Consider the following 25,240-nt stretch of genomic DNA (forward strand, 5'->3'; position numbering starts at 1 on the left):
TTTTTTTTCACTTTTAAATATACTCTAAATAGAAGAACAGCACAGTCTGCCCTATCCAGCTCGCAACTGTGAAACAAATATATTTCTGATTCTCCACAACTTACTCTTGTCATTTTCTCCATGAAATGTGCTTGGATATACTTGGTCTAGCATTTGTCATAAAGTTTGATGGGCACTTAGGCTGTGGCCCATATATGTGTACGTGTTGTTTACAGAATCCAAAGGCCTGGAACACAATGGTACTCAAAAACATAGCCGCCGCAGGGAAATTCTCTAGTGACCGAACAATTAAGGAGTACGCCAGGGACATTTGGAACATGGAACCTTCAGATCTCAAGATTTCCTTATCCAGTGAATCTAGCAATGGGGTGAACAAAGCCAATGGAAAGTAAGTTGTAAAATGTCTCTAGAAACAAAATAGCGTCTTACTGGATTTAAACACTTTTACAACATTCTTGAATTTTGTTTTGTTTTGTCAGCTAATAATCTAGTTAAGAATTTCTGGGCACTGGAAGGAAAGTATATGACTGTATTAGGGCCAAAAATAAAGTGTCAATTGACAAGGGCTACATGCGTGCCAAAACTTGTTATTTGATGGCAGATTGAGTAGTATGCTAGAACTTTCCCCGGTACTATTCAGCTAGAAGGTACTTGGAATGTTTTTAATTCCATTTAAGTTTTCTAAACTGAAACTAGTTATTTAACTACATTGGAGCACCTTCCTTACACTTTTTTAAGTCCCAGCCACAGGCCACCTTATTCATAAATCTCCCCAGAATGTTTAATAACCACACATTTTTAGATGGGATCCAAATTTTACCAAATTCTAATGATTCTCTATAGTGAGGTTTCAGTTTGTTCCACAAAGGAAACTGAGATCAGCTAAGTGAGAACTTTCAAAACACCTAGCATCTGTGCTTTCCATCTTTACTAAAATGGCAGGTGACCTGTAGAAATGTCAGTGACTTCAGCTTATCCAAGCAGCCCAGTGCAGTTTCACATAAAAAATATATACCATCGGTGATGTTCAGACCAAGCCTTCGCTGCAGGTTTCCATCACTCTCAGCCCTCATGCCCACTGTTTGCTCAGGAAATCTCTGCAAAAGAAAAGACCTAGTTCAGCTCCCTTGCCTTCTCTACTTCCTGGTCTATGTAAGCCACAGCAGCCCTAATTAATTGCCTTTAAGGGAAAGATAATCACATGTAGCAAAGCAACTCTTACCTCACAGCTCTTAACAGCATGGGGCTTTTACAGAGCAAGTTATGGTGGAAGCCGGGAGGGAAGATCACCATCTTGACCCTCTCTTTGTTCCTGTATGCATTATGTGCGATTTCATAGAGCTGCACAGGACAGAAAGACAGAGACTCAAAGGCTGACAGTCAACGGTGGTGTTTTTCTAGTTTAATTTTTCTAAGAGGGTACAGAGGCAGCCATCTTGGGGAGGCAATCTCATTAAGTCAGAGATAAGGGAGCCTCCACTCCCTCCCCCAGCTGGCTGCCTCTGCAAGTGAGGAACTGAAAGCTGCACAGCCGACACGGAACAGTGACAGGACCTCGTCCTTCTCCGCCAGCACCCTCCCTGCACCGGCACAGGAATGCAACGGACCAACTCTGTTTGTTGACATCCCATTTTTAGTGCCGTTTGTGGGAGAGACTACGTGGAGGTTCCCATAGCGGCGTGGGATCTTTAGAGAAAGATCCACAGATGACGAACCAGGGTCCACCACAAACACTCCTTCAGCTAAGTAGCACAGCACACTAATGCTTCTTTCACGCGCCAGGCAGCACAGCTATTTAGGGGTGTAGAGAGTCCCTCATAATGTCACAGACCCTCCTGTGGGCTCTCATCGAAGTGCGGGTAGATGAGAAAATGGTGAGATAAGTATGGTATGTTTTAGTCAGCACTGGGCTTAGTTTACCTTTTTTCCAAACTCCAACGGCACCGTGTTGTCATCCTCACCATGTAAGATGAGAAGGGGAGAAGACAGGAATTTAACACTAGGGACAAGTAGAAGACAACATTCGATTCAAGAATTATACGTTGGGATTTCTCTTCTGAGTTAAAGCTTTAGCGAAACATGTGGTTTGCCTTAAAATACAGGATCTCTCCTTCCTTCCCTCCCAGGAATGGCAACTTCATACATAATAAGCTTCATATAGTAACTGTTTCTTTCCAGACAAGATTATCTCTCTTCTGTTTACTCAGACAGTTTAATTAGGTATTTAATTTCACTTATTTCTATATGATTTTTTTTAATAATGAAGAAGAAAAATATGAAAAACACTGGAATATTTTAATTAAAAGACCATGTTAAAGAAAATAAAACAACTCAAAACCCAGAAATAACAAGAACCACCACAGGACTGAAGAGAACTCTTTGTAACAATGTATTTACTTTTCCCCATAAAGAAAACGTGATCAACAAGTTTAATCAGCTTCCTGGTCAACCTCATGGTTTTTATAACAAGAAGACTTGTTACTCACTCTAGCAACTTCCTCAAACCATACTTCCCAAATTCTGATCCCCATCCACCCCATCCCAGTGACTTGCTGTTACTCCTGGGAAGGTTAGATCCCTAAGGTGTGCTGACCTAGAGAAAGAACGGACAACAATGGCCCAGTTGCAGGCACTCTTACATTCTCCAGCTGCAAGAGGCTAACCTGCCAAATTTTGGTCATTAGACTCGCTTTGGGTCAGTGGGCTGGATGGTGGGTGGGCTTTGGTTACACGGGGAATGAGGCCTAGAGGTCAGGGATCCAAGTAACGTTAGGCTAAACCCCAGAGCTCCTTTAAAAGGTCCTGATTTCTGATAGATGCTAAATCTACAACTCCCTTTATAACTTCAGAGAAAGTACTGAATTGGTGAAGTCATCAAATTAGACATGGGGAAAATATCAGATACTAAAAATCTGTGGACATATTACCCCCAAAGCCTAGTGCCCGTCTAAAAATTCTCATCGACCCATTCAGTAAGTCACATGATTATTTACCCCGCCCCTCCCCCACCTAGAATCCCACAGATATAGTTATAAGGGACATCTTTTCATCATTAGCTTACTTTTCATCATTAGGGAAGACTATTTCGTCTTTTCTCAGGGCATCCATAAGTGTGCGTAAAAATCTTGGAAGTTTCCGATAAATCTATTTTTTAAAAAGGAAAAAACATTAATACATGGCCTATATCTGTGTCATTTATTATGGTTTCCTACATGAACTATAGTAATGTAGAGAACAGCAACTTTCTACATATAATAATAAAAAAAAACCCTCATAAATTTAGAAGTAACTCATGTCATTGTAGAAAAATTGGGAAAATACCAAAGGAAGAAGAAACAAATCACACATAATCCCCATTATCCACAGCTAATCACAGATAACCACAGATAACATTTTGTTGTTTCTGCTTCCTATCTTTCTTTAAAATACAAATAGCACCACTATTTTTCTTCACACTTGTAAAGAAGCAGTGATATCCATAATCTAAAAATTGCTTCTATGGTGAACATAATTTACTGGTTTAGTTGTGAAACAGAATATTCTGATTGTGAAAAATTCTGATGACAGTATACAATACGTAGAAAATTGGTTTTAAATTATTGAAACATTAGAAACATTAGAAATTTAACGTTGCAGTACTTTAAAAGGGCATTTTAGGTTTTAACAAATGACCACAGGACTCCAAATATAAAAATTATCATTCTAAACATACTAAACATACTGAATTTCCTCTTGAGTGGCAAATTATAGTAAATAGAAGGCTAGCCTAATTAGCTTTTACCACTTTTTTTTATTAAGTCAATAAGTAAATTTTTTATATGTCCCAAAAAACATCCATTTCAACTGAATATGAGGAAAAGACAGGAACCCCGAGCAATAATATTGTACCTTCGTCACAGAATTCCAACCCTGCCTCCAACCTGTATCCCCAGTGCATTCATTTCCCTTCCACCCCACTGCCACCCAGCCTGGCCTACCCCCGCCTCTTGCCTGGATTGTGCCAGTGGTCCTGTGTGGCTCCCTGCTTCTACCCTCAGGCTGCTAGAATCCAGTTCCCATGAGGAATCCGGAGCTGTGGTTTTGATATGCAGCTTGTGTCACATCCCTCATTTGTTTCACATTTTCCAAAGGCACTACCTTGGCCTTCAAGGCCCCACAGAATGTGGCTGCTGCGTCTCTGCCCTCTCACTAAGCCCACTCCTGCCCGCCCTCAGGCCCTGCTGCCCTCGGTTCCTGGAACATATCAGGCTTGAGCCCACCTCAGCTCAAGACCTCCAGATTTTCCAATGACAGCCCCTAATCCTGCAAGTCTCAGCTCAGATGACAGTTCTTCAGAGAGGTTTTCTCTACCACCCGCCACCTCCCCACCACCCAGTCACTCCTTGTCACAGTGCTGCTCACTCCTGAGAATCAGCTTAATGTGTACTCGTCTTCTCTCTGTCTCTCCAGGAAGTATATATACTTCCTAGGAGGTCAGGACACCATCTGCTTCCAACCTGTGGTATTCTCAGACCTAGAAACGTTCCCGGTACCTAGCAGATACTCGATAACTACTTGCTAAAGATGGAATGAATCTACTGTGCAAATATCCCTGGCATACACTGTAAGCTATTATCTGTCATTTTCATCTTAGTGTGACTTGAATTTCATGCAGTTTTTATTCCTTGGAATAGATTTGCTAAGAGAAAAGACCAGAAGAGCATCACGTGTATTCCTCTGTTGTGCCCACAGGGGAGTGGGGAGGAAAGGGCAATGTAATAAATGGGGCACTGCCAAAGAAAGGAGATGGGTAGATAGGTAGGCTGGGGTCAGGAAAGACAAACGGCTGCTTCACAGTTTAGAAAGAAAAGAATAATATTCATTGTAGAAACAATTTTTAGGTTCTGCATATCACTGCCCCTTTATGATATGGAGAAACTAGAGTTGGCAGCCAGCATATATCATTTGTTGTAGTCTCTTGCTATAAACTGTAGTGATAGAGAACAGCATGTTTCTAAATATAATGAACTTAAAAAATGTGTTTTCCTGATTCTAAACAGTAATTGTCATTGTAGAGAAACTGGTACCGAACAGGTATGCTGGGTCCAGTATAGACTAACGTCTGCTTCACACTTTTGGTGTAGGCCTGCTGTTTTCAGAAAACTTCCATGTTTTCATGGGATTTGTCTGGCTTGAATGGTCTCATGGCATGTGATTTGCATCCAGCTGCAACCTGGAGGTCCTAATGCCCCTTTTTCTTTTTCCCTCCTCTTACCCATAACTAAGGGCAAGATTTCTTGTTTTGTTTTCTTTTGTCTTTGTCTTCTGATTCTGCCATCCCTGGGATCAGGACTCCTCTGAGAGGAATTCAGTAAGAGAAGCCCTTCAGCAGTTCATCTCAAAGTCCAAAGGCTTAAAAAGAATGGTGGCCCAAGTCAGTCTACTCTAATTCTTCCTTACCAGCCAGAGGTGCCTCTTGAAACTCAGGGGTCATCCCATCCCTTCCAGCCCAGACTACAGTGATGGGCATCTAACTGGTCTTCCTGCCTCCTCTCTTCTGGAATGCCACCAAGTTAATGTCCTTCAAAGACCAGTTATGTGAAATGTATGGTCACAAAAGCTTTGGCAGTACCACACAAGCTACTTAAAAACAAAACAAGGAACTCTTATCTTGGCTGCAGCCCATCCACATCTGGCCACAATCTTTCATTCCACAGACTGCACAGTTCCAATCTATTCTCTTGGAGTTAGAAGATGTAGGACTGAGTCCCATTTCCTCTTCGTATAGGGCATGTGACAGTTGGGCAAGCCTCTGAGCCGCCATTTCTCTCAGCTCTAAGTAGAGGCAGTGATACCAAAGTCAGTTGCTATGAGGATTTAAAAGGATGACAAGTGTACAAGACCTCTCCTGGAAGCCTTCTATAACTCTCAGGTATTTTATAACACAAAGTTGCCTCACTCCACCATGTGCCTTGGCTTACATTCTCCCCTCCTCTCTGTGTTTCCTAACTGCTCTCCCTTACCCTCAAGAAAGGAACTTAGAGCCTATCTTATGGTCTTCACTGACCATACCTGCACACGAGACCCTTTTCTTCCCTGAATTCTTCCATCCCTGAAATTATTGTTCTGGGTCCCACACTAGCACTTACATTAATCTACTTTGCAGTAGAAAACATGGGAAAGGAAAACGTACATTGTTTGAGTGCCCACTAGCAGCTGGGTACTTTGCAGTGATTATCTAACTTAATTTAATCTTCTAAACAAACATAGGCAGTATCAATCCCCTTATGCAAAAATGGGAAAACTCCAAGAAGGGAAATGACTTACCAAGGTCATAATTGTTAATGGCAGAAGCCAAATTTCAGCTCAAATTTGTCTGGCTCCTCAGCCTATGCTCTCTTTTCCACTGTGTCACACTGCCTTCCAATTTTGACTAATGAAATTGATTCCAAAGTGACATTTGGAAATCCTGCCATTACTTTATATCCACTATTAATTTCCTGTCTCCCCAACTAGACAGGAAGCTTCCTGGGAGTGAGGACCCATGCCTTTTATTCTATTCGTATGTCTCATACCACCTACAGTTTCTTATTTAACAGTCATGTTCAGAGTAATGAATGGCACTGCACTGATAGGAAAATAGTTAATGGTCACTCAATGCTTACTTTGTCCCAGGAACTATTATAGATGCTTTTCACATAGTAATTTATTTATCACAATAATCTGGAATAGGTTATTATTACCCCCATTTTATAGATATGGCGATTAGAACATTAAAAGCAATTAGTCCAAGACTATACAGCTGTTACATGACAGCCTTGGAAATCAAAGCCAGCAAGTCTGACACCAGAGCTATGGTTCTTAAAGTCAACATGATACTACAGAACTCCTACACTTCTAAACCATAAATGTGGCTATTAAACTAAGGTTATATGACATTTTTAATTAAATTTCAAACATAAAAATATTGCAAGATTCCGAGCTTCTAATAATAGAAGAATTGTTACAAACCAAACCTTTTGCCCAAGATAACTAGAAAAGCTAGAAAAAAATATTTTAAAAACCTTTCAGTGCAGATGTCAGAGACCTACCAAGGCAGTGAGATCTTGAGTGGTCTAGATCCCAGGGAAGAGGGACTCTCAGAGAGGTGAAACTGACATTCAACACCACTTTTCTCCTGGAGACATAGCCCGAAAGTCAGGAGAAAGCAAAACCGTAGAGGCAAAAGAACACAAATAGAAACAGATGACACAAATAGAAAACATAGTAAGAAAGTAGATTTAAACCTAAGTATATCAACATTACATTAAGTAGACTAAATACTACAATTAACAGACAAGAGTTGTGGTATTGGAAAAGAAATCAAAACCCTACTATACGCTGCTAACAAGAGATATTTGTTAATTAAAAGATTTCAGAAAAGTTTAAAGTCAAGGGATAGAAAATGATACATCATGCAAACACTATTCGAAATAAAGGTATATTAAAATCAGACATGGACAAAGTTGGCTTTAAGTCAAGAAGCATTATTAATCAAAAAAGGGATATTTCATGATGAAAAAAGGATCAATTCACATGGAAGATACAAAATTACGATATTACTAGATGTATCTTCCTAATAACATACCTTAAAAAAGCTAGAGCAAAGATTGACAGAACTAGAATAGAAATTAACAACTCCAAATGATGACGAGATATTTTAATACTCTTCCCTGGGTAACCAATAAAACAACCAGTCAAAAAATCAGTGAGAATATAGAAGAATTGAACAGCATAAATAATCTTGACCTAATTGACATATATAGAACACTGCACCAAAAACAGTACATATTCTTTACAAGCATATGGAACACATGCCAAAATTGGCCATATGTTGGGACATAAAGTAAGTCTGAATGAGTTTCAAAAATTGAAATCATACAGAGAGAAATAGCAGATCATGATATAATTAAGCTAGATATCAATACCAAACATAACCAAATCCCCAAATGTATAGAAATTACAAAATTACTTTTAAATAGCCCATAGGTCTAGAGAGTCACAATATTATAAAATATTTTGAACTAAATAATAAATAAAATGCACACATTTGAAAACATGTGGGATACAGCTGAAGAGTGGCTTTGGTGTAGTATGCCTTCATGCATAAATTAGAAAAGAGGAAATACTGAAATAAATTATTCAAGTACTATCTCTAGAAACTTTTCAAATTTTGTTTAAAGTTTATTTATTTATTTTGAGAGTCCTAAGCAGTGTCTGTGCTGGGCCTATTGCAGGGCTGGATACCCTGACTGTGAGATCATGACTAGGCAAAAGTCAAAAGTTGTACACTTAAAACTGACTGAGCCACCCAGGCACCCCAAGAAACTTTTAAAATAATAAATTGAATCTAAAGAGAATAGAAGAAAGGGAATAATTCATGTAAAACCAGAAATTAATAAAATAGGAAGCATTTAATATAGATAATCAACAACATCTGAGTTGGTTCTTTGAAAAGACTATAAAATAATTCTTGCTGTAAACACTGGCTGTCCCCTTTCTTCTTATCCGTGGATAACAGAAGCCATTACCCCTGGAAGGTTATGTCACCTTCTCCCAACCTAACCTCTAACCCTGAGGATAGCAGAAACCACCACCCCTGGTGACTCAAAACTTAGAGTCCCATGTGGATTAAGCCAGAGCTACACTTTACCTCAAGTCACATTTTGTTCTGCTCTTTCCCCTTCCCTATCCTACAACCCTCATTCAAATAACCTTGCAGGTTTTTCCTTTGGGGTACTCTCTCAATAAATCATCACATCAATATCCCTGCCATGGGTTCTGCTTCTAGAAGAACCTGACCTAAAACTAAAATTAAGAAAACCTCAATCAATGAAAATAAACTTACAAATACCATGTTCATAAATTGGAAGATTCAATATTAGGAAAGTATTGATTCCCCCAAGTTATAGACCTAATGCAATTCTAGTCAAAATCCTAGGAAGTTTTTTATAGAAATTGATAAGCATATACCAAAATATATATCAAAATACAAAGGATCAAGAATAGTCAAGACATATACTGAATAAGAAGTAAAAAACTGAAGAACTTACATCACCAGATATAAAGACATAAAGCTATAGTAAGAGATTGCAGTATTCATATGAAAATGAATAGACAGATAGACGAGAGAGAAATGAGAATCTACCAACAGACCTATATATATATTAAACCCTGATATATGCAAACATTGGCACTGTAGAGTTGGTAGGGAAGGTTTGTTTAGTAAATGATATGAGACCGAAACTAGATATCCACATGGACTTCTACCACCTACATATACAAAAGTCCATGTGTAAATTACAGTTGTAAATATAAAAGGTGAAACAATTTCTGTAAGATAGCATAGAAGAATATCTTCATAATCTTTGGTACTCAGAGTTTTATCAGATAGGACACTTGTCTTAAAAATATTAACCATAAAAAATAGTTGATAAACTGGTCCACATTAAATTTAGGAACATCTCTTCATCATAAGATATCATTCAGAGAGTAAAAGGCAAAATAAGTGAATATACTTGCAATACAAGTAATTTTCTAATGACTTATCCTATTAAAAAAACTACAAATAAGAAAAGACAATTTAAAAATGAGCAGAGGACATAAACAAGTATCTTACAACAGATGATATCTAAATGACTAATAAATGTGAAAAAATGTCCACCTTCATTAGTCATAAGGGGAATACAAATTAAAACCACAATGAGATATCCATACAAGGGCAAGAATATTAAGCAATTGGAACACTCACACACAACAGGTGGGAGAGTAAAGTAGTACAGTCACCTTGGAAAACTGCTTAGCACTGTAATTACTAAAGCTGAACATAGGTATATCTTACTATCCAACAATTACACTCCTAGGTTATACTTCGATGAAATGTGTACACATGTTTGCAGAACACATGTTCGAGAACATTCATAACAGTGTTATTAACTACCCCAAACAGAAAGCAACCGAAATGTCCATAAACAATAGGTCAATAAATTGTAGTATATTTATACAATGAAATACTATTTGGTATTATGTTCAATATTATATAAATTATATATTTATATCGTATAATATATAAATTATAGAGTAAATTATATAAAATTATATTGCTCAGAGAAGCACACATCGGCAGTAATACTATAAAGAAAAGCTTGGATATGATAACCATAAAACTCAGTATAAAGATTATATTTAAGGTGAGGCTTATTGGATTGGGAAATCACATACAGGAAACTTCTGCAGTGCTAGTGATACTTATTTCTAGACTTAAATGATAGCTACATAGATGTTCTGTTTATAATTAATTATTTGTTAAACCATAAATGTCTCTACTGTGTTAAATTTCAAAATCAGAATTTCAAAAAAAGAAACAAAAGTACATGGAAAGATTGTACCTGAATTATACCTAAAAGTTAGTGAATGTAGTAGTAATTACTCAGTAATATAATAGATGTTCATTAGTGGTTACCTTAAAATCAATATTTAATTGTCTAAAACCAAGTGAAAGTGTTTTATTGTATCTTAAATTATTCAGAATTCAGTATCTTCTATTGTTGAAGGGATTCCTATATTGAGATGGAGTTTATAGTAGAGTTCTTTTCAAGATTATGTGGTTTTGTGAACTAGCTGTCCCAGGAAGTGATGAGCTACCTTCTCCAGAAATAGTTAAGCAAATTAAGAAATTTCTGTCATGATTTATTGTAAAAAAAGACTCCAAAGTAGGCAGTTGGATTAAAGTACCTTTAAAATGCCTTCTAACATTAACCAACAATCTAAAATTTTGGGTCATGTTGTCATGTATCCCTTCTAAGAATCCTACTACTCTCTTTCTCTTTCTCTGTCTCATTTGCCAACATTGATATGGAGGCATGACTATAAGCAGTTGAAGATGACGCATGGAATTATGAAATTAATAATGAAAATATGAAATTAAGATAATCTACATAACAGATTTTAAAATGACACCTATTTGCCCAATTCTTTAAACTTTATCTTCTTGGGAAGATTATCTTCTCTACTTGGGATATGTGTAAAACCATTTGGTAGCTTCCTTGAATTCTCTATGGACTATTTTTAATCATAAAATAATGAAAAATATATGGCTGACAATCATAGGGCTAAAAATGATGCATGAGAGGCATGCTTTCACTTTAAAAAGAAGTGTAATAAACTAACCTAAGTCAAGTCTATTTAAAAACTACATGATAAAATGTACAGTTAATGGAAGAGGGGGGAAAAGGTTTAGCTCTTAATAAGCCACTATCTCAATTTATTAGAAGAAAAGAAAAGAACTAGAAAGTCCAAAAGCCATTGTGCCCTCCTTCAAAAGCAACTGGCTAATAACTTGTCTTAGGTTAGAATAACTTAGAAACATATAATACCAGAAAATGATTAATAAGCATAAGTATGTGGAAACAGCCTACACCTTGACATCTTGTGAAAATGAATCCAAGACTCACCATTAACAAGGGATAATTGATAGTTGCAACCCATATGTTGGTAAATGGAGCCTCCAGGATAATAGCATCAACTGGGAATCCTTGAAAATAATAAAAAAAGAAGTAACTCCTCTATCATATGTAAATACTACCTCTCCTAAATAAGGAGTCCTAAGGTCTTGTACATGAATTACCTGTGCCAAAATTATTTGTGAACCTTATTAATAATGCAGATTCCTTGACACCACACTAGACTTGAATCAGTCAGAATCTTGAGGGGTGGGGGGTGAGAGTGCACATTTTTTTTAAGTAGGCTTCATACCCAGCATGGAGCCCAATGTAGGGTTTGAACTCACAACCCTGAGATCAAGACCTGAGCTGAGATCAAAAGTCAGATGCTTAACTGACTTCGGGCACCCAGGTGCCCCAAGAATGCTGATTTATTTTTTATTTTCTATTTTTTATTTTTATTGGTTGTTTTTTGTTTGTTTGATAGACAGAGTGTGACCCGAGGAGGGTCGGAGAGAGAGGAAGACACAGAATCTGAAACAGGCTGTCAGCACAGAGCCCGATCGATGCAAGGCTCAGACTCACAAACCGTGAGATCATGACCTGAGCGGAAGTTGGACGCCCCACTGACAGCCACTCAGGCACCCCCAAGAATGCTCATTTTTAACAAGCACCCCCACCCCAAGAGATTTCTATGTACATGATCATTGAGAACCACTACCTTCTAAAACATAAACTATATTTTCTATGACTTAGATAATTTAAGAAAGCAAAGTATTATAGGAAGGGAGATTGTTCTGCAGCCTATTGTTTAGAAAGTACGAGAAGCTTATTAAGTTGTTTTAGCCAACACTCCCTCTAAGAACAATGAGAAAATGTGTCAGATAGGGATATGTATCTGTATATGTACACAGTAGTCCCCCTTTATCCCCAGTTTCACTTTCTGCAGTTTCAGTTATCTGCAATCAGGTATGGTCCAGAAGGAGATAATCCTGCTTCTGTCATATTATCAGAAGGTCAGTAGTAGCCTAACACTACATCACAATGCCTGCATCATTCACCTCACTTCATCTCATCATGTAGATATTTTATCATGTCACATCATCATAAGAACTGAGTACAGTACAATATTTTAAGAAAGAGAGACCATGGTTGTATAGTATACTGTTATAATTGTTCTGTGTTAAGTGTGTTATTGTTAATCTCTTACTGTGCCTAATTTTTATTTTGAGAGAGAGAGAGTGCAATTAGGATCGGGTCAGAGAAAGAATTCCAAGCAGGCTCTGTGCTGTGAGCACAGAGCCTGACGTAGGGCTTAATCCGATAAACCGTGAGATCATGACCTGAGCCAAAATCAAGACTCAGATAAGTCAACCAACTGAGTCACCCAGGCACCCTCTGCCTAATTTATAAATTAAACTTTATCAGGGGGCAGCCTGGAGCCTGCTTTGGATTCTGTGTCTCCCTCTCTCTGCCCCTCCCTGTGCCCCCACATTCCCTCTCTCTCTCTCTCTCTCAAAGATAAATAAACATTTTAAAAAATTAAACCTTATCATAGGTATATACATATAGGAAAAACATTATATACAGGGTTTGGTATTATTTGTGGTTTCAGGTATCCATTGTAGGGCTTGGAACATATCCCCTATGGATAAGGGAGGACTACTGGTTGTATATGTATCTGTATCTGTATGTGCATATGCATATGCATATGTGTATGTACATGTTTGAAGGCATCTCAGGGCTACTAAATCAGTGAGATTTTGAGAGCCAATAACAAAAGAAAAATCAAGAGTTTGAGCTGCTTTTCTCCTTAAAGCAGTTGAAATTTCGAAAGCAACAATTGTGGCTGCTCTTACAGGCTTAGATCTAGAGAGAACTTTCAGCATTCCCACAGGACCAGAAGGACAAAAATTAGAGTTCAGAATCTGACAAGAAGCAGGGCTCAAGTAAATTTCTCAGACTTTTTGTTGGGACTTAACAGGAATATACCCTGGGAATAATGGCAAACTAGAAAGAGACCAGCTGTCATAAAGACTGATTCCCAGCTTCAACCAGCTCAATTTTTGATTGGATTAAGGTGACCTCCCTTCTATTTTAACTGCCTTTCAGAAGAAAAGTAACTTTTGTCTGGAATATTATCCCTAGTCCCTCAAATTACCTCTACAATTTCCATAAACAGTGTCTAGCATTTAATGAAAAATAAGGAGGCATACAACAAACAAAAACAAAAACATAAAGAGGCCAAAAATACAAAACAACAACAAGAACAGATAATAGAGATCAACAAAGGAACTAGATATTGGCATTATGATATATCAATTTTAAAATAACTTATAAATGAAGTATAACATAGTAAAATATTTATTAAAATTTTAATATTTAACAAAATTTGATACTACATAGTGAACTGTGTAATATGTCAAAAGAAAATATTTAAACTGGAGCACTGGGGTGCCTGGGTGTCTCAATTAGTTAAGTGTCTGACTTCGGCTCACGTCATGATCTTGAGGTTCATGAGTTTGAGTCCTGCATCAAGCTCTGTGCTGCAAGTTCAGAGCCTGGAGCCTGCTTGAGATTCTGTCTCCCTTTCTCTCTTCTCCTTCCCCACTCATACTTTGTCTCTCTGTGTCTCTCAAAAATGAATAAACATTAAAAAAAATTTTTTTTAAATCAAGATAAACTAGAGCACAAATAGAAAAATGTCTGGAAACCCCAGAAAAGAATATTGGAAACATACATGATAAGGAAACAGATCAAAGAAATACACATAATTATACTCCCAGGGGTAGACACAATATTTGAAGATATAATGAAGAATTTTCGAAAATGGAGGAACATTAAGCCAGAGTTCAGAGGTACTATGAACCCCGAAGCAGGACAAGTACTAAGAAACACATACCTAGGAAAATCACAGTAAAAATGCTGAAAAACGAAGATAAAATGAATCTCAGAAACAGCCAAAAGAAAAAGTAAACATTATCTTCAAATTAAGGAGCAGCAGTAAGACTGGAATAGCAAAAGCCAGAACAAAATGGATGATGTCTTCAAAGAGCTGAAATAAAATAACTACCAGCCAAGTATGCCCAATGAAAATATCCTTCAAAAATGAAGATAAAATAAAGATATTTTCAGGCCAAAACTGAAAGAATTCTTCACCACAGACAGGCAGAACAAAAATCCCAAATTAAAGCACAGAAATGGTAGAAATAGTAAAAAGCAAAAATAGCCAAATCTAAATAGTGACTTTGTAACATAAGGATAATAATGTTTTATGGAGTATGTAATGTAAAGAAAATTAAAATACATGATAGCAAAAGTTCGTAGATCAGGGATGTAAATAGAATTAAAGTGCTCTAAGGTCATTTCATCATCTAAGAAGTGAAGTATTCATTTATGCAAGAATTTAGGTCAGATAAATACAGCATCATCAACACTGTGCAGGAAGTGTGTGCAGGGAGTTATGAGAGCTTAGAGAAGCAGGAAATAATGTCTGCTCTATTTCCATAACTAATTAAGACTGCATATAGCAGGTGACTTGCTTTAAAATGTTTATGTAACTCAAACTGCCTGTATTGACAAGTTAGGTTCTGAGATAACGCAAGAGAACACATGCTTTTAATGTACATCAAAATCACCTTCTCCTATTCACAGAGATTCTAATTCATGCAAACAGCTAGGATCAAGGAACCGCGTGCTTATAACAAGCACCTCCCAGAATTCTGATACAGGCAGCTCTCAGAGCACTTTGGGAAACTGACATAAACGTGATGGAAGAAGGGCTGCAGCAAGCAAGTCCTGCTTGTTACTTTATAATGTATTTTTTTCCTCCCCTATAATGCAGCTTACTCCACAGTAACGTTTACTTCACAATGAAGGCTTTTTCAAAGGTAATTTTAACTCAGGTGGCTCTGTGGCACAGTGGATAGCGCATTGGACTTCTAGTAACAAAGGTAATTTTAACTCTTCCGATTTATTTTTAATTTCATGATCTTGAAAAGCATCTATTGTTTTATATTAAATAGAAAAAAGGCTTATTACACTATCAAAAACTGTCTGAGCTCAGGGTGCCTTAGGTATCTCTGTATTCCAAGTGTGCACAGTAATCCATAGGCTAGTTCTACTTTCCCACCCCAAGCCAAGAAATGATGTGTGAGCATTTTATGGTACCTTTCTCTTCCAGCACTCTTGCGGCGTTGGTTGCAACTCTGTAAAGCAATGAAAATTAGTACATATGTGAAGCAGTAACTTAACAGTCAAGTAAACAGTACAAAATGCAGCATCTAGTATGAGCATCTGATGAAAGCTCTGGACCCTCTGGTAGAACACAGACACAAAATTTTGCACAGAATTTCAAGGAGTTCCACTGGCCTTAATTAAGAATCCTTTTCTTTAAAACTCTGGAATGGGCTTCAATGTCATAGATAACCATACAGCTACACCCTCCCACTATTACAAACAGGCACACTGAGATGGCAATGTCTCTAGCCACATGTGGGATGCGAGAGAAACCAGAGCCCCCTCTCCTAGCTCAGTCCTTCATCCTCTGCTCACTGCTGCCTTTGATAGGACACCAAAGTTCCAAAGACCCACCATCTTCAAATCCCACTTACCCTGTACCCAGAGAGTGGCCCCAGAGACACACAGGGGTGCTACCACTTCTCGCCTTCGTCCACTCATAGACACAAATAGCATCTGCAGTCAGTCCCTCCTCTGTGGGCTTCCCCGTGGAGTCCCCGAACCCTGGCAGTAAGGAAAGGCAGACACAGAATCACTCCCGCCAAAACCAGGGCCATCAAAACCCCTCCTGTTTATCAAAAAGTCTTTATATACTGTTCTTAACACATACCTCTGTAGTCCACGGACAGGACGTGAAAGCCACCATCGCTCAGCACCTAGAAGAAAAAGGAGCTGTTATCATTTTAATTGGAAAGTGTAAACTGAAAAGGTGGTATAACCTCCTCAACACTTCCATAAACCTTGTTGTGATGGTTTCACAGGCAGGGAATGGATGAAATGTGCCGTCTGACTTCAAATGTGAGAAGGTCAGACTCAATGGGAAATGAGGGAGGCCGGGGCAGAGCAGGGTCAGACAGCCTGCTAACCCCCCCCCCCCCCCCCCCCCCCCCCCCCCCCCGCTGTGCCCCTTACTGGCGTGTGACCTTGAGCAAGCCACTAAACATCTGAATATGTAAATATTATTCTGAAAAGTGAAAAACACTAGTGGCTACCTTCAGGATTGTTGGAAGACTACGTGAAATGACGTATTAAACTATCATGGTGCATAGTAAATGTCTGTTTCAAGAATTCCCTTGAGAACAGAAGGTCTACAGTTGTAGCGGGGAGTTAAATAATGGGAAGATATTTATATTAAATATGAACAAAGAGTTAATATCTGTCCAAAATAAACAGATCGCCTGATTCAGTGAACCCACTGCCAAGCCCCATGTGGATAAATGAGGAAGGAATATGAAAACATAATATGAAAACATGAATTACAAAGATAGACAAAGAGAAAGAAAAAAGGGACAAAAATGGATCATGCAGATCCTTTTTAAAACTTTCCTTAATCCTCACAATAGTTCCTGAAAGGTAGGTATTATCCCCATTTTATAGATAAAGAAATTGAGTCCCGAAGGGTTTAAGTAACTAGTTATTGGTCACCCAAATGGCTAGAGGCAGAACCAGGATTCACACCTGGGCCTGCTTATGTCCAAACACTGTGCTTTCCCTGCCACAGCATAGATGTAGGTAGCTGAATCTCACTAGAAATCTTTAAATATAAATCCAGGGGTGCCTGGGTGGCTCAGTCGGTTGAGCATCTGACTTCGGCTCAGGTCATGATCTCACAGTTCATGAGTTCGAGCCCCACGTCGGGCTCCGTGCTGACAGCTAGCTCAGAGCCTGGAGCCTCTTTCAGATTCTGTATCTCCCTCTCTCTATGACCTTCCCCTGCTCACACTGTCTCTCTCTCTCTCTCTCTCTCTTTCTCTCTCTCAGAAATAAATAAAACATTAAATAAATAAGTAAATATAAATCCAGCCAATAATGATCAGCTTAACGGTAACCCACAACCCTCGGACCAACTATGTCCAGCCAATAATGAGAAACTAAATAAAGCTTTTTAATATCTCCAAAATAGTTATCCAAGACACAGAGCAGTTAGGCATCCAGGGAAATTGGAGTATTCATGTGTTCACTGTAAATTGAAAGACCACTGATGAAACAACTCAAGAACAGTAACAGAGCTCACTCCTAAGAATTTATCTCTAGGAAAAAAAATCCAAAAGAAGAATAAACTAAAGGCTTAAAGTCTTCTCTATCAATATTATTTAAATGATTTTAGCGGGGGACATATTGACTTTATAATTAGATAATGTATCTAACAACAGTGGAATAGTTAAGTAAATAAACAATTGTCTATAAATATAATGGAGAATGATCACCTTTTAAATTAGTAACTATGATAACTATGGGAAAACATGGAAGTATGTTTATAATGTAGTATTAAGTAATAGCACAACATAAAAGTACATGCAGATGCTACCATAGTTATATAAAAACTTTATATAAAGATATAAAGACTATAAGGTGGGATTGCAAATTAATGAAAACAGCTGTGTGAGCGATGAATGAATGGATGAATGAATGAGAGAACAAATGAGAAAGAGGGAGGGAAGGAAGGAAGGCAAGAAGAAAGGGAAGAACAACAACATAATAATAAAGATTTAATTTTTTTAAGTTTATGTATTTTGAGAGAGCCAGAGATAGCACATACATGAGTTGGGGAGGGGCAGAGAGAAGGAGAGAGAGTCCCAAGCAGGCTCCACGCTATCCGCTCAGAGCCTGATGCGGGGCTCGAACTCATAAACTGTGAGATCATGACTGGGCCCAAATCAGGAGTCAGCTACGTAACCAACTAAGTCACCTAGGTACCCCAAGATTTAATCTTTAAAGGAAATCATTCATTCAAAGAAGAGAATGAAGGGCTACAATGTTTGGTCAGGCTGGGAAGTGATGACCATGGCACAAGGCATCCAGAGTCGGCTGGGGAAGAAGTTATCAGACCTTCCCCTTCCACCCCAACTACCAGCAGCATGACCTGGCTACTTTTTCACACCTACACCCATGACTCTTTTCCTTCCTGTGCACACAGGGGCTATACAATTCAGCTTTGCTAAGAGTGGGAGAGGAAAAATACCTGTGTCCTCATGGACATCAGTTTCACCACCATCCAGCCTAGGAAGTGTGGAGAGTGAGGTGCAGTAGAAGGCAAACCTAAATATTAAGAGACGTTATCATCCCAGGCAGAACTGCATCCAGCCCACCACTCCTCCGCAAGAGTCAGTCTGAGAAAGCAGTGAAGGGAGGAGTAGACCAGAGAGGGGGGAGGAAGCGGGCGCCTGGCCATACTGGGTCCCGCTAGCGCTGGCACACCAGGAAAGGGCTCTGAGGTGGGAGCTGGCATGTGGGAGGAGAGATCAGGTCCTGTGGCCGATACCTGGACAAGCAGCCCGGTCACCTGAGGGAGAGGTGACCCAGTCGGGGTGTGGAGATGAACAGATAGCTGCCCTGCCAGCCATGAGTCAGATACGGCTGAGTGGAAAGGCTGCTCCCTCACACTTGGAAATGCAGGGGCCACGCCCCACAAACGATAGTCATGTCGCAGGCTAGTGAGAAGAGCGGTGTGGCCAGCATCCCACTTGCAAAACCCTTCATGGGCCTGAAGTCAGAGCCTGAATGACTTTTTTTTTTTTAATGTTTGTTTATATTTGAGAGAGGGAAAGAGACAGAGAGGGAGACACAGAATCTGAAGCAGGCTCCAGGCTCCAAGCTGTCAGCACAGAGCCTAACACGGGGCTCAAACCCTCAAATCTTGGGATCCTGACCTGAACCAAAGTTGGACACTTAACCAACTGAGCGACTCAGACGCCACCCTCCCCCCAAATGACTTTTAAAAGCAGACATTCTATGTCTTTATCCTCTATCATCAAAAGAAAAAAAAGGGAGGGAGTTTCCCACAGCAGTAACTTGCACATTTAATATACTTTCCCAACCCTCCCCACCAGCCCTTAGAAAAATCAAGTCAAACAGGTCTCCAACTCCATCTGGTGATGAAGGTATTATATTTATGAAACTATTTTGGTTCTCAGAGATGTTCGCTTCTGTTTTCATCCCCCGTGGTGACTGCAGGAAGAGAAATCCACGTGTGGGACTTTGAGCCCCAGACACCAAACCCACTCTCAGGAGCTCTCAGTAGATATCCATGCTGAGAAAGATCGATGGCCGTAGCCCAGAAGAGAATAAATAAAGACATAAAACTGATACTTTGAGACTCCTTCAGACATACCTTTACGAGCCTAAGTCTGTGAGAAGCTGCCCTGTGGAGGAGATAGGGGAAAAAAAAGAGCAAGAATTAGGAATTACAATGACAAATTCAATAAAAATCACTATCATGGTTTTGGCATCTGATGTCATGCCTTTCTTTTTCAGGTTAGAGAAATAAATAACTAGGAGAAAGGGAAATGGTTTTTGGTGTCATAGCCCACGTGGATGTGTCAGGGTGAATGACCGATGGCTCCCCACTGCTGCCGTGTTCCTCTAAATGGGTGCTGGATGCCCAGATGCCAGTGCTTCTCAAAAGAGGCACGTGATGAATTGTTGGTAATCCACCTCCTTTCACTGCTACACAGCAAAACTTACTGCTAAGAATACTTTTAGAAACTAAAGGAAAATCAGTTCCGGAAAATGGCTTTTCAGAACAGAGGATGACATGGCCATGTTCGCTAAACTAAGATGTGCCTGTACCCTGTTCACTGTGCCATTAAGTACAAGACGAAATGAAAGAGAGAGACTCACAGCCCTGAAAGCACAAAAAACATGTTTTCCCCCAAATAGCCATATCATCTACTCTGTATTAAACGCAATAATAAAAAGGAAACAAAGATGATTCAAAAGGCAGTGGATTTTTCTAAAAGCCATTTGAATTTTGTTTTAGAGCCAATGTCTTAAACTTTCATGGATCATGGAGCCCTTAAAACATGTAAATAAAGCTATGGGCCCATATTCCAGAAAAATAGATCCACACTTGAAATTTTCTATACAATTTGGTGAAGGAGGAGGTTCATGGACCCTCCAGGGTTTCTCTGGATCCTAAGTCTAGAACCACTGTTTTCAACAAGGTTTTGGTAACCTCCCATTTGGCCTTCTTTTTGGCTCACTACTGCAAGTAGCGAGTTGAGACTTCTGTCAGGGGACAGGAGGAAGCTGGGGCTAACCCCAGAGCCAGTAAATCTGGGATAACAGCAGATTCCCACAGAGGGGCAGACATCAATGTGTGGGCCAAACGATCCTTTAAATACATACATCTTAGCACCATGCAAAGTTTGCCCAATCAGAACAATGTTAAACAATGTTGAAAGATGTTGAATTTCATGGGAAATCTCTGTAAATCTCTTTCTAAAATGGACATCCTGAAAGCTCTGGCTGCAAAGGCAAGTCTTGAGAAAGCCATCAAGACAGAAAAAGACAGTGAGAAAAAGAGACACAGGCAGTGGAGCCTAGGGGCAGATTCCAAAGCTTGTCATTTAGTGTGCAGTGTCCCTACAGAGACCGAGCTGGGTCTGTAGGTCTCTCAAGCATGTCACCCCTCCCCCAACCCAAAGCGATGCAGTCACAGCTGATAATCATCACCAATGACAGGCCCACTGAAGGCTCTGGCAGCACATCAAAAGGGAGCAGCACTTCAGGGAGGCATTCTTTGTTACAAAGCAAGGATGGAACAGAGAGTGGGCTGAGGCATCGGTATGCTAGACTAGAACCAGTCAGATGGTCCCCAGTACCAATGGTCAGAATTCCAGATGATGTTTTGTAGGGAGTCCATGCATTTGATTAATAGGATGCATGCTAAATCAAGGAATCTCCATGTACTTCTGTGAGAAGACCATTGATATGGAAATTGCTCTCCTTTCCCCCATATCTCATGCCTGTTCCCTTTCCAGTCATCCATGGGCTCTGCTCATCATTTCAGACACTCTTTGGGAGCAAAGGAACCACTGCTGCCTTTGAAGTTGGTATCCGAATTTTGGAAGTTAGTCTCCCTTTCAGTTAAAGATCTATGTTAGTCTATATATAGAATATGTAGTTGTTTGTTTGTTTGTTTTAAGAGAAGCCGATTGCCAGAACGCCCTCAAATTTCAACAAAGGAGAAAAGACTATATGGAGGCCTGCTTACAGACTTGAAAACTGAGATCTGCCTTTTATCCCCCCATGGGGCTGAAATGCTCCCTCTCTATTTAGAAAACAACAACAACAACAAAAATCCAAGCAAAGGCACTGACCTGCTTTCCGCGCTGCCGTGAAGATATACAATAATCGGGTTGCCATCATGAAGGGCTGCTTCGTACCAGCAACGGTCCTTTCCCTTAGCATCCTCACCCCGGCAGCTGGGAACCGTGTGCCTGAAGAGCAAGGAAGGGTTTTAACAAACATGTACAGAGGGAACTGGCTTTCATACCCAAAGTTTGACACGCTCCTTCCATCAGAGATAAGTGTTTATATATGTATAAATATATATTACATATTTACGTATAGACATTTCTGACTAATATATACACATGGTAAAAATTAAAATACAATACCATAAACATCTTACAGTGAAAACCACTACTTCTCTACCCCACCTCCCTCATGCACAGAAACAGTCCCTTGAAACCATTTACTGTTTTAGTTCTTCCAGTGCCTACACCTATTAATCTTCCAAGACTGCAATTCTTAGGTGCCGTCCATTGAAATGAAGTCCATTGGATGGAAACAAGTAAAAGACAATAGATATTTGTCACCTGCTATTTTTTGGCTGAAAAAACAAGTTCAAAGAATTTAAACGGAATTCAATTTAGGTAGGAGAAAGGAACTTTAATATGAAACAAGCTATTCTACTCAAGAAACCAGTGACCTTGTAATTTTAAACACCTGCCAGAGCGCCCGTTCCTCCCCACTGTTAAACCAGTGAATGAACCCTGAGGACACAAATCCTGCCACATGACATATCACAAAGGGACCTGGAGAATTGGCCCCATCATGATAAATCTTCAGTCCTCTTGACCATTTGGGCGCAGAAAGCCCAACATCAAGCCCATCGGTATTGAGAGGACAGGCATCGCTGCCAGCTCAATATGCCAGGGCAAGAGCAAAGAATAAGAAGATTTTCAAATTCCTGCACAATTAGCTGAACCATACAGTGCAGATTAGGAAGAGGCTATGTGAACCCATGTTGGTTTCTACACATTCTAGGATCACATGTTGGAACTCAGGGAGAAGATGCATAAAACAGGACACTGGAAAACTGGCAGCCAAGAACCAGTAGTAGAACCAAACAGAAAAACATATTGACATTAGCATACAAAAAAAGGCAATAGAATGCTCATGATTTTGACAGTTGAGTGTCTTTTCTGTGTCAAGCACTGTGCTAAGCAGTGAAAACCCACCAACAAAGTCACCTACAAAAGTTACAGTCTTGTAAAGAAGACTGACATTAACCAAATAATCGCACAAACACTGATTAAATTCCCGTGCGAGTAAACAGAACAAGCACAGGTGGTCACCTGTGCCTAAAATGGGAGATGAGGCAGGGCTTCTCTGAAAATTAGCGAATTACCACTGGAACAGAGACCCTGAAGATGAGTAGGCAGTAAGCTGGGTGAAAGGAGGGAGCAAAGAGAAGTGTTGTCAGCAGAGCATATATCCTGTGAGAGTGTGGCCTAGTGTGCAAGGAGGCTAGCAGTTCTGTGAGAGTGTGGGAAGGCTGGTGTGGAATAAGGAAGAAGGGTGAAGTGGGGCCTGGTGAAAGACCCAATGCACAGGGCAATATCCAAAAGACTTTGCACTCCAAGGTGAAATTACTGAGAAGCAAATTCAGGTCAAATATCAATACAAAGGGAAAGTGTATGGAATAGTAAGAAACACCAACCTCTCCACCGGTGGCTAACACCGTGCCGCTCACCGGTGCCCTTGTAACATGAAAACCACATCCCTGACGCGGCCCAGTGTCCCTCCGTGCACTCACCAGATTCCCAGAATCACCCCAGGTTCAACTCTGATATAGAAGTTCACCGTGTGAGCAATCTTTAACTCCGGTTTCTTTAAATCCACAAGAAAGGGTGCTTTGACTAGAAAGCAGAATTCATTATCAACACCCCACATCAAATTCCATGTCTTTTAATCACAATCGAAAAAAAGTAATTAGTCTCATGGTTAACATGGTTTCTAAGTTGCAAGCCACTACACGAAATTCCTAGCAAAGTATTTTACTTTATAAACTAGGACTAGCCCACAGGAGAGGTGCCAAAACAAAAACAAAACAACAATAAAAACAAAACAAAAAACCCTAAAGCGAGATTTTAAAATAGCACCAGTGTGATAGGGCATAATAGAGTTTATTCAATCCGTAGCCTAGTCTCAAGCTATAAACAAAGGAGACCATTCCCCTAAAAAGGTAAGAGTGTCTAGAAGAAAGAAATGAGTATTCTGCTACCTATGGCAAGCATTGTTTCCACTAAATAAAATCTAACCATTAGCCATAAACCATGAGATGGCCAGAATCAACATACCTGTGGGGACAAACAGGTGAGAGCATTGCCTGTGTGCTAGAAGGACTGTGTGTTGTTATATTGTATAGCATTATATTGATTAACGGCATGCGTTAATCTAACGGCAGTAGAAAAAACATGGGAAAACAGATTCCTCACGTCAATGTCTCCCCACCCCCAGCTGTCTGCTTTCTCTCTCTTTCAAGGGGTACGGGTAAAATGAAGAAGCAAGAAAATAGAGAATCCACCAAGAAGTAAGGAATCCATATTAACAGCTAATTCAGATACTGAGCTCCTGAACTGAAACCTCCCCCCAACAAGGCCATGTTTTTCTATCCATCTCCCCCCAACAGTTTGCAAGGATTCATGCTAGACCCCAGTTCTAGTGTTAAACAGGGTTCATACCATTGAAATCTAGCCATAATTTTATTTATTTTTTTTGAGAGAGAGAGAAAGTGTGAGTGAGGGAGGAGCAGAGAGAGAGAGGGTGAGAGAGAATCCCAAGTAGGCTCCACACTATCAATGACACGGGGCTCAAAACCATAAACCATGAGATCACAGCCTGAGGTGAAATCAGACGCTTAACTGACTGAGCCACCCAGGAGCCCCTCTAGCTACAATTTTATAGCTTTTTCATTGTCACAACTTAAAGGGCAGTGAGTTCTTTATCTGGGAAAATATGTATAGGCAAATTAATGAAAGATATATACTTACAAAAATTTAAAAATATTAGCATGTTCATCAAAGGAGGAAAAATGTATTCTTTTAATGGTTTACTAGTAAAGTTGTTGTACAGAGCAGCAGTTTTTCTTCCAAGTGTTGAACAGGAATGTGGAATGGATCTGCAAGATATTGTGAAACAAAAACAAGGTATTCAAAATCAGTCCAAATTTTGTCTTGGTTTGGTTTTTCTCTTAACAACCAAATAAAATTTCAGAGACTAACACTGGGAATTACAGGTGACTTGACATTAAAGCAAAATGCTCTACAGAATTGCATGTCATTAGGACATATCAGGCCCGGGCACAAAAGGAAGGCAATAAATCAAGACCCTAACCAGCTACTGAAAAAGCTCAGGTTTCACAGACCGGGGTTGGTGGGGGGGGGGGGGGGGGGGGGGGGGGGGGGGGGGGGGGCATGAATGTACTGTGGTCAGGCCTGTTCCCTCAGGGCATCCCCAAAGAAGACCAAGCC

The 25,240-nt window shown here is 39.7% G+C and overlaps 2 protein-coding genes across 2 annotated transcripts in view; one reads left to right on the plus strand and one right to left on the minus strand.

Moving 5' to 3' along the window:
• The window catches only part of PYGL (glycogen phosphorylase L), a 45,405-nt gene extending 44,840 nt beyond the window's left edge, over positions 1-565 (plus strand). Inside the window, exon 20 of the mRNA XM_039256113.1 lies at positions 216-565. Within this exon, the coding sequence (XP_039112044.1) occupies positions 216-392 (177 nt within the window). The 3' untranslated portion in view covers positions 393-565. The remainder of the gene's footprint in view (positions 1-215) is intronic.
• Positions 566-594: 29 nt separating this feature from the next.
• ABHD12B (abhydrolase domain containing 12B) overlaps positions 595-25,240 on the minus strand; it is a 29,342-nt gene continuing 4,696 nt past the window's right edge. The window contains exons 2-13 of the mRNA XM_039256114.1: positions 24,761-24,888; positions 23,524-23,626; positions 21,800-21,919; positions 19,810-19,840; positions 16,309-16,354; positions 16,073-16,202; positions 15,630-15,667; positions 11,472-11,551; positions 3,062-3,144; positions 1,921-1,999; positions 1,223-1,341; positions 595-1,097 (exon numbers count right to left, since the gene is read on the minus strand). Of these exons, the coding sequence (XP_039112045.1) occupies positions 1,070-1,097; positions 1,223-1,341; positions 1,921-1,999; positions 3,062-3,144; positions 11,472-11,551; positions 15,630-15,667; positions 16,073-16,202; positions 16,309-16,354; positions 19,810-19,840; positions 21,800-21,919; positions 23,524-23,626; positions 24,761-24,888 (985 nt within the window). The 3' untranslated portion in view covers positions 595-1,069. The remainder of the gene's footprint in view (positions 1,098-1,222; positions 1,342-1,920; positions 2,000-3,061; positions 3,145-11,471; positions 11,552-15,629; positions 15,668-16,072; positions 16,203-16,308; positions 16,355-19,809; positions 19,841-21,799; positions 21,920-23,523; positions 23,627-24,760; positions 24,889-25,240) is intronic.

The sequence above is a fragment of the Hyaena hyaena genome, unplaced genomic scaffold, assembly GCF_003009895.1.
Source record: "Hyaena hyaena isolate Hyena2069 unplaced genomic scaffold, ASM300989v1 scaffold_559, whole genome shotgun sequence".
NCBI lineage: Eukaryota > Metazoa > Chordata > Mammalia > Carnivora > Hyaenidae > Hyaena > Hyaena hyaena.